At 45.2% G+C, this 18,359-nt stretch overlaps 1 protein-coding gene across 7 annotated transcripts in view; it reads right to left on the bottom strand.

The window, feature by feature from the left end:
• The window catches only part of LOC129816539 (mitogen-activated protein kinase kinase kinase kinase 4-like), a 110,016-nt gene that overhangs the window by 16,000 nt on the left and 75,657 nt on the right, over positions 1-18,359 (bottom strand). For 5 of the 7 annotated variants that reach the window (XM_055871109.1, XM_055871110.1, XM_055871111.1 and 2 more), the window contains 11 exons: positions 17,461-17,642; positions 16,235-16,352; positions 15,327-15,641; positions 12,844-12,958; positions 12,444-12,611; positions 12,205-12,348; positions 8,824-8,958; positions 8,232-8,332; positions 7,914-8,063; positions 7,199-7,358; positions 6,942-7,081 (listed from right to left, as the gene is read on the bottom strand). In XM_055871109.1, coding sequence (XP_055727084.1) covers positions 6,942-7,081; positions 7,199-7,358; positions 7,914-8,063; positions 8,232-8,332; positions 8,824-8,958; positions 12,205-12,348; positions 12,444-12,611; positions 12,844-12,958; positions 15,327-15,641; positions 16,235-16,352; positions 17,461-17,642 — 1,728 coding nt within the window. The remainder of the gene's footprint in view (positions 1-6,941; positions 7,082-7,198; positions 7,359-7,913; positions 8,064-8,231; positions 8,333-8,823; positions 8,959-12,204; positions 12,349-12,443; positions 12,612-12,843; positions 12,959-15,326; positions 15,642-16,234; positions 16,353-17,460; positions 17,643-18,359) is intronic. The other 2 variants (XM_055871112.1, XM_055871114.1) reach the window with 1 other exon arrangement.

Genomic DNA, 18,359 nt, shown 5'->3' with positions numbered 1-18,359 from the left:
ATTGGAAACCCAAATTCGTCTACACGGACAAGTTCTGTCCTGGTTTAGATCTTACCTGTCGGAAAGATATCAGTTTGTCTCTGTGAATGGTTTGTCCTCTGACAAATCAACTGTACATTTCGGTGTTCCTCAAGGTTCCGTTTTAGGACCACTATTGTTTTCACTATATATTTTACCTCTTGGGGATGTAATTTGAAAACATAATGTTAACTTTCACTGCTATGCTGATGACACACAGCTGTACATTTCAATGAAACATGGTGAAGCCCCAAAATTGCCCTCGCTAGAAGCCTGTGTTTTAGACATAAGGAAGTGGATGGCTGCAACCTTTCTACTTTTAAACTCGGACAAAACAGAGATGCTTGTTCTGGGTCCCAAGAAACAAAGAGATCTTCTGTTGAATCTGACAATTAATCTTGATGGTTGAACAGTCGTCTCAAATAAAACTGCGAAGGACCTCAGCGTTACTCTGGACCCTGATCTCTCTTTTGACGAACATATCAAGACTGTTTCAAGGACAACTTTTTTCCAACTACATAACATTGTAAAAATCAGAAACTTTCTGTCCAAAAATGATGCAGAAAAATTAATCCATGCTTTTGTTACTTCTAGGTTAGACTACTGCAATGCTCTACTTTCCGGCTACCCGGATAAAGCACTAAATAAACTTCAGTTAGTGCTAAATACGGCTGCTAGAATCCTGACTAGAACCAAATAATTTGATCATATTACTCCAGTGCTAGCCCCCCTACACTGGCTTCCTGTTAAGGCAAGGGCTGATTTCAAGGTTTCACTGCTAACCTACAAAGCATTACATGGGCTTGCTCCTACCTATCTTTCCGATTTGGTCCTGCCGTACATACCTACACGTACGCTATGGTCACAAGACGCAGGCCTCCTAATTGTCCCTAGAATTTCTAAGCAAACAGCTGGAGGCAGGGCTTTCTCCTATAGAGCTACATTTTTATGGAATGGTCTGCCTACCCATGTGAGAGACGCAGACTCGGTCTCAACCGTTAAGTCTTTATTGAAGACTCATCTCTTCAGTGAGTCATATGATTGAGTGTAGTCAGCCCCGGAGTGTGAAGGTGAACGGAAAGGCTCTGGAGCAACGAACCGCCCTTGCTCTCTCTGCCTGGCCGGTTCCCCTCTCTCCACTGGGATTCTCTGCCTCTAACCCTATTACAGGGGCTGAGTCACTGGCTTACTGGTGCTCTTCCATGCAGTCCCTAGGAGGGGTGCGTCACTTGAGTGGGTTGAGTCACTGACGTGATCTTCCTGTCTGGGTTGGCGCCCCCCCTTGGGTTATGCCGTGGCGGAGATCTTTGTGGGCTATACTCGGCCTTGTCTCAGGATGGTAAGTTGCTGGTTGAAGATCCCTCTAGTGGTGTGGGGGCTGTGCTTTGGCAAAGTGGGTGGGGTTATATCCTGCCTATTTGGCCCTGTCCGGGGGTATCATCAGATGGGGCCACAGTGTCTCCTGACCCCTCCTGTCTCAGCCTCCAGTATTTATGCTGCAGTAGTATGTGTCGGGGGGCTAGGGTCAGTCTGTTATATCTGGAGTACTTCTCCTGTCTTATCCGGTGTCCTGTGTGAATTTAACTAGGTTAGCTAGCCAGCTATTTTCGTCCTTTTAACGTAACGTAACGTAATCAACACTGCTAGCTAGCCAGCTAGCCACCGAATAGCAGCACTGTAGAAACTATTACATTCAACGGAACAACGGAACGACTTGATTAGTGTAGTGTTAGCTAGCTACATAGTTGTCTTTGCTGTCTTTGTATCTAAGATAACTGTGGAGTCTAGAGTAATTTCGGTTAGCTAGTCAGCTATTTTCGTCCGCCGCGCTGCCGTTTTCCTACCTAGTCAACACTGCTAGTCAACACTGCTAACACTGCTAGCTAGCCAACTTCTACCGAATAGCAGCACTGTAGAAACTATTACATTACAACGGTACGATTTGATTAGTGTAGTGTTAGCTAGCTAGTGTTAGCTAGCTACATAGTTGTCTTTGCTGTCCTTGTATCTAAGACAATTGCGTAGTTTAGACTAATTATCTAGCCAGTTACCGAGGTCACCTAGCCAGCTACACTTTCAAACAAAGTCAACAACGCAGCCACTGCTAGCTAGCCTACCTCAGCAGTACTGTATCATTTTAATCATTTTAGTCAATAAGATTTTTGCAACGTAAGCTTAACTTTCTGAACATTCGAGACGTGTAGTCCACTTGTCATTCCAATCTCCTTTGCATTAGCGTAGCCTCTTCTGTAGCCGGTCTGCTATGTGTCTGTCTATCCCTGTACTCTCCTCTCTGCACAGACCATACAAACGCTTCACACCGCGTGGCCGCGGCCACCCTAACCTGGTGGTCCCAGCGCGCACGACCCACGTGGAGTTCCAGGTCTCCGGCAGCCTCTGGAACTGCCGATCTGCGGCCAACAAGGCAGAGTTCATCTCAGCCTATGCTTCCCTCCAGTCCCTCGACTTCTTGGCACTGACGGAAACATGGATCACCACAGATAACACTACTACTCCTACTGCTCTCTCTTCGTCTGCCCACGTGTTCTCGCACACCCCGAGAGCTTCTGGTCAGCGGGGTGGTGGCACCGGGATCCTCATCTCTCCCAAGTGGTCATTCTCTCTTTCTCCCCTTACCCATCTGTCTATCGCCTCCTTTGAATTCCATGCTGTCACAGTTACCAGCCCTTTCAAGCTTAACATCCTTATCATTTATCGCCCTCCAGGTTCCCTCGGAGAGTTCATCAATGAGCTTGATGCCTTGATAAGCTCCTTTCCTGAGGACGGCTCACCTCTCACAGTTCTGGGTGACTTTAACCTCCCCACGTCTACCTTTGACTCATTCCTCTCTGCCTCCTTCTTTCCACTCCTCTCCTCTTTTGACTTCACCCTCTCCCCCGCTACTCTCTCCTCTTCCATCCTATCATCTCTTCCCTCTGCTCAAACCTTCTCCAACCTATCTCCTGATTCTGCCTCCTCAACCCTCCTCTCCTCCCTTTCTGCATCCTTTGACTCTCTATGTCCCCTATCCTCCAGGCCGGCTCGGTCCTCCCCTCCCGCTCCGTGGCTCGACGACTCATTGCGAGCTCACAGAACAGGGCTCCGGGCAGCCGAGCGGAAATGGAGGAAAACTCGCCTCCCTGCGGACCTGGCATCCTTTCACTCCCTCCTCTCTACATTTTCCTCTTCTGTCTCTGCTGCTAAAGCCACTTTCTACCACTCTAAATTCCAAGCATCTGCCTCTAACCCTAGGAAGCTCTTTGCCACCTTCTCCTCCCTCCTGAATCCCCCCCCCCCCCCCCTCCTCCCTCTCTGCAGATGACTTCGTCAACCATTTTGAAAAGAAGGTCGACGACATCCGATCCTCGTTTGCTAAGTCAAACGACACCGCTGGTTCTGCTCACACTGTCCTACCCTGTGCTCTGACCTCTTTCTCTCCTCTCTCTCCAGATGAAATCTCGCGTCTTGTGACGGCCGGCCGCCCAACAACCTGCCCGCTTGACCCTATCCCCTCCTCTCTTCTCCAGACCATTTCCGGAGACCTTCTCCCTTACCTCACCTCGCTCATCAACTCATCCTTGACCGCTGGCTACGTCCCTTCCGTCTTCAAGAGAGCGAGAGTTGCACCCCTTCTGAAAAAACAGTACTTCTTTCTTTTCTCTCCAAAACTCTTGAACGTGCCGTCCTTGGCCAGCTCTCCTGCTATCTCTCTCAGAATGACCTTCTTGATCCAAATCAGTCAGGTTTCAAGACTAGTCATTCAACTGAGACTGCTCTTCTCTGTATCACGGAGGCGCTCCGCACTGCTAAAGCTAACTCTCTCTCCTCTGCTCTCATCCTTCTAGACCTATCGGCTGCCTTCGATACAGTGAACCATCAGATCCTCCTCTCCACCCTCTCCGAGTTGTGCATCTCCGGCGCGGCCCACGCTTGGATTGCGTCCTACCTGACAGGTCGCTCCTACCAGGTGGCGTGGCGAGAATCTGTCTCCTCACCACGTGCTCTCACCACTGGTGTCCCCCAGGGCTCTGTTCTAGGCCCTCTCCTATTCTCGCTATACACCAAGTCACTTGGCTCTGTCATAACCTCACATGGTCTCTCCTATCACTGCTATGCAGACGACACACAATTAATCTTCTCCTTTCCCCCTTCTGATGACCAGGTGGCGAATCGCATCCCTGCATGTCTGGCAGACATATCAGTGTGGATGACGGATCACCACCTCAAGCTGAACCTCGGCAAGACGGAGCTGCTCTTCCTCCCGGGGAAGGACTGCCCGTTCCATGATCTCGCCATCACGGTTGACAACTCCATTGTGTCCTCCTCCCAGAGCGCTAAGAACCTTGGCGTGATCCTGGACAACACCCTGTCGTTCTCAACTAACATCAAGGCGGTGGCCCGTTCCTGTAGGTTCATGCTCTACAACATCCGCAGAGTACGACCCTGCCTCACACAGGAAGCGGCGCAGGTCCTAATCCAGGCACTTGTCATCTCCCGTCTGGATTACTGCAACTCGCTGTTGGCTGGGCTCCCTGCCTGTGCCATTAAACCCCTACAACTCATCCAGAACGCCGCAGCCCGTCTGGTGTTCAACCTTCCCAAGTTCTCCAAAGTCACCCCGCTCCTCCGCTCTCTCCACTGGCTTCCAGTTGAAGCTCGCATCCGCTACAAGACCATGGTGCTTGCCTACGGAGCTGTGAGGGGAACGGCACCTCAGTACCTTCAGGCTCTGATCAGGCCCTACACCCAAACAAGGGCACTGCGTTCATCCACCTCTGGCCTGCTCGCCTCCCTACAACTGAGGAAGTACAGTTCCCGCTCAGCCCAGTCAAAACTGTTCGCTGCTCTGACACCCCAATGGTGGAACAAACTCCCTCACGACGCCAGGACAGCGGAGTCAATCACCACCTTCCGGAGACACCTGAAACCCCACCTCTTTAAGGAATACCTAGGATAGGATAAAGTAATCCTTCTGACCCCCCCTTAAAAGATTTAGACGCACTATTGTAAAGTGGCTGTTCCACTGGATATCTTAAGGTGAATGCACCAATTTGTAAGTCGCTCTGGATAAGAGCGTCTGCTAAATGACTTAAATGTAAAATGTAAATGTAAGTATGCTCTCTCTAATTCTCTCTTTCTCTCTCGGAGAACCTGAGCCCTAGGACCATGCCTCAGGACTACCTGGCATGATGACTCCTTGCTGTCCCCAGTCCACCTGGCTGTGCTGCTGCTCCAGGTTCAGCTGTTCTGCCTGCAGCTATGGAACCCTGACCTGTTCACCGGACGTGCTACCTGTCCCAGACCTGCTGTTTTCAACTCTCTAGAGACAGCAGGAGCGGTAGAGATACCCTTAATGATCGGCTATGAAAAGCCAACTGACATTTACTCCTGAGGTGCTGACTTGTTGCAACCTCGACAACTACTGTGATTATTATTATTTGACCATGCTGGTCATTTATGAACATTTGAACATCTTGGCCATGTTCTGTTATAATCTCCACCCGGCACTGCCAGAAGAGGACTGGCCACCCCTCATAGCCTGGTTCCTCTCTAGGTTTCTTCCTAGGTTTTGGCCTTTCTAGGGAGTTTTTCCTAGCCACCGTGCTTCTACACCTGCATTGCTTGCTGTTTGGGGTTTTAGGCTGAGTTTCTGTACAGCACTTTGTGACATCTGCTGATGTAATAGGGGTTTATAAATACATTTGACTGATTGATCGGTGATACATCAAGATAGAGGCGAACTTACAGACATGCATATGATTTTTTGATGCCAGCCATTCACAATCATTGATCCATATTGACCATGGAAATGAAGATGTGTCGTCATGAATTATAAGAAACCTCTAGTGATAACATGTAGAGAATTCCTGTTTAAACAACAGTCAGTAATACAACCCATAAAATCTATGGTAAAGCTATATCAACCACCAGGAAGTCAAACCCAAGATAGACAATCCAGAGGCCAGAGAATTTCTAACAACTTCCCAGAAGTATACAGTACATTCAGAAAGTATTCAGACCACGCAACTTTTTCCACATTTTGTTGCATTACAGCCGTATTATAAAATGGATTAAATAGTCCCCCCCTTATCTAACAACACATAATACCCCATCATTACAAAGCAAAAAGAGTTTTAGATTTTTGCGCATTTCATATTTTTTTTACTGAAATATGACATTTACATAAGTATTCAAACCCTTAGTGTTATTTCATAGTATTCATGTCTTCACTATTATTATACAATGTAGAGAATTGTAAAAATGAAGAAAAACCCTTGAATGAGTACGTGTGTCCAAACTTTTGACTGGTACTGTATATACTAGGCGGTGTCAGAGGAAAGCCCACATTTCTTTATTTTAAAGACTCCAGTCACCCAAGTCATAGACTGTTCTCTCTGCTACCGCAAGGCAAGCGGTACCGGAGCGCCAAGTCTAGCACCGCACCAAAAGGCTCCTTAACAGCTTCTACACCGAAGCCATAAAACTGCTGAACAATTAATCAAATGGCCACCGGACTATTTATATTGCCCCCCCCCCCCCCCCCCCTGCTGCTACTTGCTGTTTATTATCTATGCATAGTCACTTTACCCCGACCTACATGTACAAATTACCTTGACTAACCTGTACCCCCACACATTGACTCGGTACCGGTACCCCCTTTATATAGCCTCATTATTGTTATTTTATTGTGTTTCTTTTTATAAAATATTTTACTTTAGTTTATTTAGTAAATATTTTCTTAACTCTAATTATTGAACTGCATTGTTGGTTAAGGGCTTGTAAGTAAGCATTTCACGGTAAGGTCTACACCTGTTGTATTCGGCGCATGTGACAAATAAAATTAGATTTTGACAGAGTTATTCATGTAAACAGACCTGGGGAGAGTACCTCCAAATGTGTGTGTACGTGTCCAGGGGTCTCACCTTGTCGTTCCTCTCACACAGGAACTTGAGTCTCTGGGCTCTCTTGTGCATGAAGACTCCGTCCAGATGTCCAGTCTCCACAGATCTGATCTCTATGGCTTTCTCCCCCCAGCCCATTATCTGGTTAGAACGGATATAGGCTACAGAGAGAAAGACAAAGGATAGGGAGGTGAGTCGGTGGGATGGCAACCGAGTTAACATGTTTAAATACATAATTTAAGGACCTATTGTGTGTGAGTGTGTCTGTGTCCACTTACCCACAGAAGTGGGCATCTCACCCCACTGCAGCACCACATCCTTGGTGATGCGTCCGTAGGTGTTGACATAGACACCCTCGTCCTCGTAACACACCAGCAGCTCAATGCCATCTGTGTTGGGCAGGATGATGATGGCATGGGACTGGATACTGGTCTGGATCTACAGAGAGACAGACATAGAGAGAGAGAAAGAGAGCAAGAGAGGGAGAGAGAAAGAGAAGAAAGGATAAGAGAGAGAGCGAAAGAGGGGGGTGAGAGAGCGAGAGGGGGGTGAGAGAGCGAAAGAGGGGGGTGAGAGAGAAAAAAGGGGGTGAGAGAGAAAAAAGGGGGTGAGAGAGAAAAAGAGGGGGTGAGAGAGCAAAAGAGGGGGTGAGAGAGAGCAAAAGAGGGGGGAGAGAGAGCAAAAGAGTGGGAGGGGGAGCAAAAGAGGGGGAGGGAGAGCAAAAGAGGGGGAGGGAGAGCAAAAGAGGGGGAGAGAGAGCAAAAGAGGGGGAGAGAGAGCAAAAGAGGGGGAGAGAGAGCAAAAGAGGGGGAGAGAGAGCAAAAGAGGGGGAGAGAGAGCAAAAGAGGGGGAGAGAGAGCAAAAGAGGGGGAGAGAGAGCAAAAGAGGGGGAGAGAGAAAAAATATTAATTCAATAATGAAATTATCCTTGAAAGAAAAAAAGGAGGAAGAGAAGGGGATGAGAGGTTCCATAGACATGAGTGTGTTTCTTACATGGGTGGGCAGGTAGATGTCGTAGACGGCCCCTGAGTCCACGTCCACAGCATGAAATCCGTTACTGGAGCCATAGATTACCTTTAACCTCTGACCCTCCTCCACCGTCAGGTCAACCAGCAGGGGTTTGTGCACCAGGTCACCAAACGACTGCAGGGGTCAACCAGAGATCAAAGGTTATTCACATACAGTACAGTAGTGTGTGTGCATGTGTGTCGGGGAGTCATTTTATCATTGTCATGACAATTCACAATAGCTGCATGACTAATTGAATAGATGGAAGTGAATATGCATAAGCAGGGGCATCGAAGGTTTCACCTTGAAAGCCATGAACTTGTGGTAGGGCTTCGGTGCCCATGCATAGACCTCCACCGAGTTCTTCAGGGCCAAAACCAAAAACTTGATCCTCTCGTATTTCACTGGGGAATAAACCAGTGGGGACACATGAGGATGTTGCCATAAGGAGGCACCAACTAACAGGGTCAATTCAGAGCATCCTCAAGACGTTTAATGACACAGTAGCCTTATTGTTTTTAAGTTCTCTGCCCCAGATACTATATGTAGTAGGAAATCAAATTCTACCAAAATGCTATTAGCTGACATATATTACAGTCTACTCAGAGATGTGACAGTGCAGAATTGGGACATTGTGTTTGCTGGGTAGACAGAGGGTATTTCGTACGCTGCTGTAGATTTCATTACCAAACTCTGGACTTTATCTCTTCCAACATGTTTCAGTCATGTCATGAAGTGCTGACTTATAAAACAGTGGTTCCTAAACATGTATGCAGACTCATTTGACCATGACATACATTTCTATGCAAAAACTGTCCTCAATTTTCTCCGCAAAAAAAAAAAATCCCATCCTTTCAATTCCACTGGCCAGATGCATGCTGGAGATGGGACATACCAACTTTGTAGTGAACAGCACCCTCCAGGTCTCCCACAGTGACCCAGCCCTGCTTCTTCTCCACCTCAGGGTCGTTGTGCAGGATCTTGTTCCTCAACCAGGACAGATAGTACACACGCAACTTGTTCTTCTTGCCTTCACAGGACAGGGTCAGACAAGCGGGAGAGGTCAAGAGTCAGGGTATCTACGATATATAATTCATATGTAATGGCACAGGGGGTGAAGTTTCCCCTAGGTACAGATCTAGGATCAGCTTCCCCTCCACCAATCCTAAACTTAACCATTAGTGGGGAAAATCCCAAACTGACCTAAGATCAGCATGTATGGGCAACTTCACCCTACTCCTATGTAATGGGTGGAGGAAGCGTCTTTATTGTACACACCGATTTCAATGAATAAAGGTATTGGAGTTTTTACTATGTATTTAATTATTGGTATTATATTAGACATCATTATCAATACTAGTACAGAGGATATGCTGAGTCAGTGACAGGGTCTGTGTTGTTGTAGAACCTGTACTGAATATTTGACAACACGCTGCAACATAACGGAATATTGTGTTTGTAAATTTAGGTCAAGGTCAAATTGAAAGACAACATTTTCTTTAAACTGACCAACAAGTCGGCACACACACACACACAACTTTTATATTCATCTACCGAGAATGATAAAGTACAGTGACATGAAGAATAAAAAATATGCTAAAAACTGAAGAAGCAACATCAAATTGTCTCAATGTCTCTTTTGAGCATGGACCCTTTCTTCATTCATTGCAAATTGACATCAAAATGACAGATGACACTGTATCTATGTGTGTTTCCGTGCTTCCACCATGGAAACCTTTGCATGTGTGTCAGTGGACATGCAATACAAATATATGATGTCGTACACTCTAACTAGCCATTTACTCGATTTCCTCTGGCTGAATGTCTGTTGGGTGACACCAGAGGAACCAGTGCTGGTTGTTACAGTGAATGGATGACGTGACCACAGCACAGGAAAGAGAAGCAGGAACCTACAGTGAGCCACCGCCCGACACCTTTGCACGAACGGTCTCATCAGAGAGATCACCTAGACATCTTAAAAGTGTGTGTGTGTGTGTATAAAAATGATGTATTCACCTTATTTGTTGGATATGTAACAATTATTTACTTAACAAAACAGTAATATATTTCTGTCCTGCAAATGCTGTGTTTTATGGTCTCCACTCTAGCACCTTGCAGCTAGTCTGGTTGTTGAGGACATGGGTTTTACTAGAGAAAGCTTGAAGCTGACAATTGATTGATGTTGGTGATAAAAGCTGGCATTCCATTGACAAGAAATGGTGTGTGTGACACGAGATAGAGATAGCCTGGAAGAGTTTAGAACAATCCCTCATTGTCCATTCTTCCTGGCATCTGGGAAACAAAGCCAGGTTGGGGGTAAAACACCATCCTGTGTAGATAACCAAGGTGGCTTATGGGAGATGGAACCATTGTGACTAAGCATTTTTAGGTCCTATATAATAATTTTCATTTTCAGTTAGGCTCTCAGCCTAACAGTCAGAACAAGACTGTTGGGCTGACGTTTTCATTATTGCAATAATTAGTCGATATTAAATAAAGATGATTGTTTGAAGAAATGATCAAGTCTCTCTCAGTACTGAATTTCACACGACAGTGTTTGCATGTCTGTGTTTTCCCATGTACAGTTGAAGTTGGAAGTTTACATACACCTTAGCCAAATACATTTAAACTCAGTTTTTCACAATTCCTGACATTTAATCCTAGTAAATATTCCCTGTTTTAGGTCAGTTAGGATCAACACTTTATTTTAAGAATGTGAAATGTCAGAATAATAGTAGAGAGAATGATATATTTAAGCTTTTATTTCTTTCATCACATTCCCAGTGGGTCAGAAGTTTACATACACTCAATTAGTATTTGGTAGCATTGCCTTTAAATTGTTTGACTTGGGTCAAACGTTTCGGGTAGCCTTCCACAAGCTTCCCACAATAAGTTGGGTGAATTTTGGCCCATTCCTCCTGACAGAGCTGGTGTAACTGAGTCAAGTTTGTAGGCTTCCTTGCTCGCACACGCTTTTTCAGTTCTGCCCACAAATGTTTTACAGGTTGAGGTCAGGGCTTTGTGATGACCACTCCAATACCTTGACTTTGTTGTCCTTAAGTCATTTTGCCACAACTTTGGAAGTATGCTTGGGGTCATTGTCCATTTGGAAGACCCATTTGCGACTAAGCTTTAACTTCCTGACTGATGTCTTGAGATGTTGCTTCAATATATCCACATAATTTTCCTTCCACATGATGCCATCTATTTTGTGAAGTGCACCAGTCCCTCCTGCAGCAAAGCACCCCCACAACATGATGCTGTCACCCCCGTGCTTCACGGTTGGGATGGTGTTCTTCGGCTTGCAAGCCTCCCCCATTTTCCTCCAAACATAAAGATGGTCATTATGGCCAAACAGTTCTATTTTTGTTTCATCAGACCAGAGGACATTTCTCCAAAAAGTACAATCTTTGTCCCCATGTGCAGTTGCAAACCGTAGTCTGGCTTTTTTATGGCAGTTTTGGATCAGTGGCTTCTTCCATGCTGAGCGGCCTTTCAGGTTATGTCAATATAGAACTTGTTTTACAGTGGAAATAGATACTTTTGTACCCATTTCCTCCAGCATCTTCACAAGGCCCTTTGCTGTTGTTCTGGGATTGATTTGCACTTTTCGCACCAAAGTACGTTCATCTCTAGGAGAGAATGCGTCTCCTTACTGAGCGGTATGACGGCTGCATGGACCCTTGGTGTTTATACTTGCGTACTATTGTTTGTACAGATGAACATGGTACCTTCAGGTGTTTGGAAATTGCTCCCAAGGATGAACCAGACTTGTGGAGGTCTACACATTTTCTCTGAGGTCTTGGCTGATGTCTTTTGATTTTCCCTTGATGCCAAACAAAGAAGCACTGCGTTTGAAGGTAGGCCTTGAAATACATCCACAGGTAAACCTCCAATTGACTCAAAATGATGTCAATTAGTCTATCAGAAGCTTCTAAAGCCATGACATAATTTCTGGAATTTTCCAAGCCGTTTAAGGGCACAGTCAACTTAGTGTATGTAAACTTCTGACCTACTGGAATTGTGATACAGTGAATAATAAGTTAAATAATCTGTCTGTAAACAATTGTTGGAAAAATTACTTGTGCCATGCACAAAGTAGATGTCCTAACCGACTTGCCAAAACTATAGTTTGTTAACAAGAAATTTGTGGAGTGGTTGAAATACTAGTTAATGACTCCAACCTAAGGGTATGTAAACTTCCGACTTCAACTGCATGTGTAATAAGCGTGCGTGTATAGTGTGTGTAGTAACTATATGTATAGCGTGTACAAACCTGATATAGTAACCAGGACGTTGAGTCCCTCTAGGACATCCATTTGTTGGAAGCGGCGTCGGCTGATGAGGGGATACACCTTCCCCTGACCGCTACGATCCAGCAGCATCAGACCACTCTCTGTCCCCACCAGCAGGTTCACTCCTACAAACACTTTGGCATTTAGTTTGCTGCCACCTGTGGCAAAGACTGATATGACTGAGATAACTACATAGCAAGAGAAAATTGTGACAACTCACCCCAGAGCGCAGCACACAGGATCTCAGAGTTGAACCTCTTCTTGTACTTGCGGATCTCTGGGGTGTCGCTCTGCGGCCGTGTGTTGACAGGGTTCACATTGACCACGGAGCCTTTACGTAACGGGTCCGCCCTCAGTGCCTCCGCCAGCCTGGCGTCGTTCCCAAAAGCTGCGGAGGACAAGGAAGGGATTGAGTGTAAATACAAGCAGATTATGTTTTACTATCATATCGATTCAGTTATATTTAGTATACATTTATATAACTTTTGTCAGTTATAAACAGGTGTTCTCTGGTGTTGCCTCAGAATCTAACACCAGGTTGATTGACACTGGAGGGAACCACTCAGATACTACTGAAGGGGACTTGACATCCAATAAGGGGGCTGGGAGAACGGGTTTACCGAGGTTGTTGAGAGCGGCGCCGGATGTAGAGACCTGGAGGAGGCGTGGATCGATAAAAGGAGTGAAGGAGGAGGAGGACTTGTGTTTCTGCATTGTGTTGCTGACAGAATGACTCTAGAGGAGCAGGAGAATAGAACAACAATGAGGATACATAGAATCACATGTATTTCTACCATTATGACATTGACTTACCTGCCAACTCATAGACCAAGACAACAATGGCAGCAGTGTGTGCAATGTGAAATATACAGTGCCTTCGGAAAGTATTCAGACTCCTTGACTTTTTCCACATTTTGTTATGTTACAGCCTTATTCTAAAATGTATTAAATGTTTTTTCCCCTCATTAAATCTACACACAATACCCCATCATGGTTAAGCAAAAACAGGTTTTTAGAAGTGTTAGCAAATGTATTAAAAAAACCTTTGGCAGCGATTACAGCCTTGTGTCTTCTTGGGTATGACGCTACAAGCTTGGCACACCTGTATTTGGGGAGTTTCTCCCATTCTTCTTTGCAGATCCTCTCAAGCTCTCAGGTTGGATGAGGAGCGTTGCTGCACACCTATTTTCAGGTCTCTCCAGAGATGTTTGATCGGGTTCAAGTCCGGGCTCTGGCTGGGCCACTCAAGGACATTCAGACACTTGTCCCGAAGCCACTCCTGCGTTGTCTTGGCTGTGTGCTTAGGGTCGTTGTCCTGTTGGAAGAAGAACCTTCGCCCCCGGTCTGAGGTCCTGAGCGCTCTGGATCAGGTTTTCATCAAGGATCTCTGTACTTTGCTCCGTTCATCTTTGCCTCAATCCTGACTAGCTTCCCAGTCCCTGATGCTGAAAAACATCCCCACAGCATGATGCTGCCACCACCATGCTTCACCGTAGGGATGGTGCCAGGTTTCCTCCAGATGTGACGCTTGGCATTCAGGCCAAAAAGTTCAATCTTGTTTTCATCAAACCAGAGAATCTTGTTTCTCATGGTCTGAGAGTCATTAGGTGCCTTTTGACAAACTCCAAGTGGGCTGTCATGTGCATTTTACTGAGGAGTGGCTTCTGCCTAACCCCTCTACCATAAAGGCTTGATTGGTGGAGTGCTGCAGAGATGGTTGTCATTTTGGAAGGTTCTTCCATCTCCACAGAGGAACTCTAAAGCCCTGTCAGAGTGACCATTGGGTTGTTGGTCACCTCCCTGACAAAGGCCCTTCTCCCCCGATTGCTCAGTTTGGCCAGACAGCCAGCTCTAAGAAGAGTCTTGGTAGTTCCAAACCTCTTCCATTTAAGAATGTTGGAGGCCACTGTATTCTTGGGGTCCTTCAATGCTGGAGACATTTTTTTGGTACCCTTCCCCAGATCTGTGCCTTGACACAATCCTGTCTCGGAGCTCTACGGACATTTCCTTTGACCGTATGGCTTGGTTTTTGCTCTGACATGCACAGTCAACTGTGGGACCTTATATAGACAGGTGTGTGCCTTTCCAAATCATGTCCAATCAATTGAATTTACCACAGACGGAGTCGAATCAAGTTGTAGAAACATCTAAAGAATGATCAGTGGAAACAGGATGCACCTGAGCTCAATTTTGCATATCATAGCAAAGGGGCTGAATACTTATGTAAATAAATACAATTTCTAAAAACCTGTTTTCAGTTTGTCATTATGTGGTATTGTGTGTATATTGCTGAGGATTTTTTATTTATTTAATACATTTTAGAATAAGGCTGTAACATAGAAAAAAGTCAACGGGTCTGAATACTTTCCGAAGGCACTGTATAAGTTCAATATAAAGTTCAAAGACTACCAAAGAGAAATGTTGAAAGACGGAAGCAAGAAACTGAGGCAGATGTAAGGAGCATGCAGCTATCAGGCTTAGGGAAAAATTCACAAAATCACACATTGAAGTAAAGTGAACAAGGCAAAAACAAGAGGTCTCTATGGTGGTGGGTAAAAGTAAAACAGATGGAATGTTCAGGTAAAAACAAAAGCTGAGGAACAAAAATATATTTAAAGGAATGTTTTTTAATGGTAAAGCAATTGCCAGTGCTAATTCATGAAATATGCTACGTTGTAGCCTAGTCTTGAGAGGGTTTCTGGAATATGTCTTTAACGATCTGACTGATTAAAATAAACAAATAATAATCAGAGATAGAGATCTTAGGGCTAAAGGAATACCTGTAATGGGCCTCCAAGAACATGTAAGCCAGAGCAACCTAATATAGTCTCAAAAAGAAGAAATTATGTCAAATACCAGAAACTTGCTAAAAATGGTCAAAATAATATTTTTTCAGAAGGAGCAACAAAAATGATCCACCACCACACCCCCGTACCTACAGAGCTTGGAGAAAACTAGATTAGTCGTCGCACTCAGAAAAAGGAAACGATAAAGAGCACCACTAGGTGGCCAGAGAGAGAGCAGATGCAACCAGCAGAGGGTGCTCCTTGCAGGCCCAGGCCTGAAGGAGGACCAGGGGTCAGAGGGGGGCAGAGGGACATACCTCCAGGAGTATGCTGAGCTTGTCCAGGGGGCTCTGGGGGGACATGGACATGGTGGGGCTCGCCATGCTGGAGGAGGAGGGGGAGGAGGAGGCAGAGGAGGAGGGGGAGTGGTGGCTCTGCTGGATCAGGTCAGGCAGGAGGTGAATGCGGCCCACAAAGCCATTTTTCTCCTGGTGGCCTTGGAGACCAGGGTGGCCTTGGAGGCCTGGAAGGCCCTGGAGGGCAGGGTGAATCAGCCCAGGGCTGGTGTTAAACCCAGGGACAGGGCCATGACCAGGGCTGGGGGCAGGTCGCTTTTTGTTGTCACCTGTACTCTGGAAGTAAGAACAGGGGCACACTTTGGGTCTAGATTTCTTTCTCTGCGGTGGAGGGATTCTATTGGCTATTGTGTTAAGGGAAGACTAGTCTACTAAAGTAGTCTAGTAAAGTAGTCTAGTGAAGCTACAGTCTACTACTGTAAGAGACTTCAGACACATTCAATTGAGGATTAAGTATAAGAAAATGGTCAACAACAGACACCAAAAGTATAATAATTTTGTTTACATTTATTCATAAATTATTTCTATGACTTTAGTGGAGCCATTTTATGATGTTCAATCTGTTGCAGGACTACCATCTAGCCTTTATACTGTCATCTAATGGGGGAGCGGGTGGTTAATACCAGGTCCATTTCTCCAGGCTAACCGACCCCTTTCCACTCTAACCCAAACCCTTTCACCAGCAACACAAAGTAAACAATGACAGAACAAATAAGATGAGGTCCAACACAATATCAAACAGTGGGTAAACTATAAAGGGACAAATTAGTAAATTAAATACCACAATAAAATAACTAAAAGGTTTACAGTGTGTGACTGATATGTTGTTATAAGAGAGGTGGACGGCATGGCCTGGGTGTTGGCCTTACCGGTCTGACGATCAGAGTGTCATCTTTACAGGGCGTGATTTTAGAGTCACTCTCGCCCTCGTCGTGAACGATCAAGGTCTTCACCGATTCCATCTCTCCGTTGCTTAGTCTGGAGGAGCTGGTGGAGTAGATCGAATAAACAGAGAACCAGGAAGATGGTTAGTGCTGGGGGAAAAAATAAATACAGTTACATATCGGGATATTATTTTTGATGATATATGGTATCGTTTTCACAATATGGCAATATTATTTTTGCACTAGTTTTCTGTTCCTGCACCAAAACTCCAGTATTTTTCCTTCATAGCTTGTTCTCCATCTTCTTTTTAAATAGGGAGCCAATTTGTTTTCAGCACTTTTATTTCCATGACTGATCAAAGCTCGTTTTCTCAAGGCTCTCTCTTGTCTCTCTGCAGCAGACGTATGGTTTAGACTATCGAATCGCAATACATATAGAATCCTAATACACATCATATTGGCACCGAAGTATGGTGATATTATCGTATCTTGAGGTTCCTGACAATTCCCAGTCCTAGTTATAATGACCGGACTTTTCCTTCACTGCAATCACAAGCTCAAATATCATTGCAATATGATGTCATTGAGTACATTTAAATGCACACTAATAATTCGATATTAAACTGATTATGGCACTAGGCTGAGTATGGCAATAGTCAAGTAAACACCTAACTGCTCATTTTAAATCAGCGTAAGGTCATAATCGAAGTAAGCATACAACGATTAAGCACCTGGTTTTCTGAGCAGTCTTTCTAATTATTAGGACATGTAAATGCCTTCATCAGAGTTCCAGCTGTGCAGTTTATCTGTGCATGTGCTAGCACGAGCAGCACAAGCTTCCTTCTTTTGCGTGACTGAAGTGAGTTCGGAAAAACAAAGTATGAATCGTAGAAATAGTTTTCACAAACACACTTTAATATGTCCGATCTAAGAATCAAATAGGTATCTCAAGAATTACATGGTCGCTGTGGCAGAATGTTTATTTTGATTGGTGATTTTGGGCAAATATCCCATCAGGTAGCCTGATTTCAGATGTGTCCATGTAAACAGGATTATTAGAGAAATCGTTATTCTTGCAAAGCATGTTAATGTTTAAAGCAAACTATTATATTAATCTGACTATTCACAACAATTGTATTATTGTGAGCATGTAACTGTACTCATTGTGAGAAGGGTTAGGGGTTAGGGTTCAGGTGTCCTCCTCTACATACACAGCATGAGAGTCCTCTGGTCCTGAGGTAGACTCCTCTCCTCCCTCCTGGTCCACCTCTTCATCATCCTCATCCTCATCCGTGGTCCCCGACTCCTCACTAGATGAGGAGTAGTCCGTCACCTTGAGGGGGCGTTGCACGTCCTCCACCACACGCAGCTCTTTGGCCAGCGCGGTCAGGTCCTGTAGGGGGGGGGGGGGGGGGGGTCAGAGGTCAAACTATGCTTCCATCCCTTTCTTCCCTCTCTTTCTTTCAGTCTTGCTTTCTCTCTCCCTCTCTTTTTTAGCTCTCTTTCCGGGTTGTGGATGTGTTACCAGGTTACTCGCAGGGTTAAATGCAGGAGACAGGATGCAGGAAGAAGTGAGGTCACAGGTGCGCCAGCCAATGAAGAGCCGGCCGGTGAGTAGCAAAGCCAATAGGATATGAGAAAAGAGATGAGTAAGTACATACACTGCTGCCATACTGCCAATGTGTCCACAAGGCTGGAAGAGGTTAGTGAGTCCATCAAGAGACCAGACCCGAGCATACAAGGAAGGAAGGGGCTGCAAGTATGTGAGTGATTGAATGATTCAATAGAAAGAAATAACAAGTATGAGGGAAGGAGATTGAGGTTAAAAGGAACATGAGTAAAATAGCACCAATCAGGAGAGAGGCAAGCCATTAGTACAAAACCCTTCAGCCAATGAGATCGTCAGTACAAATACACACCCCATTTCATTCTAGCTTACCACTTCCCCCTACAGAATTCACAAGTACCGGTAATCCACAGCGCAGAGGGCGAAACAAACACACACAAAGAACTATGTCAGATTATTGTAAAACCATCATTCCCACTCAAAACTTAATTCCACCTATTTCTGAAGTGTCACAACACTTAGTGTAGTTCAACACTAGTTAGT

The sequence above is a fragment of the Salvelinus fontinalis genome, chromosome 19, assembly GCF_029448725.1.
Source record: "Salvelinus fontinalis isolate EN_2023a chromosome 19, ASM2944872v1, whole genome shotgun sequence".
In the NCBI taxonomy this organism is placed as follows: domain Eukaryota; kingdom Metazoa; phylum Chordata; class Actinopteri; order Salmoniformes; family Salmonidae; genus Salvelinus; species Salvelinus fontinalis.
Note: the sequence above shows the minus strand (reverse complement) of the source record. Positions and strands in the feature narration are given on the sequence as shown.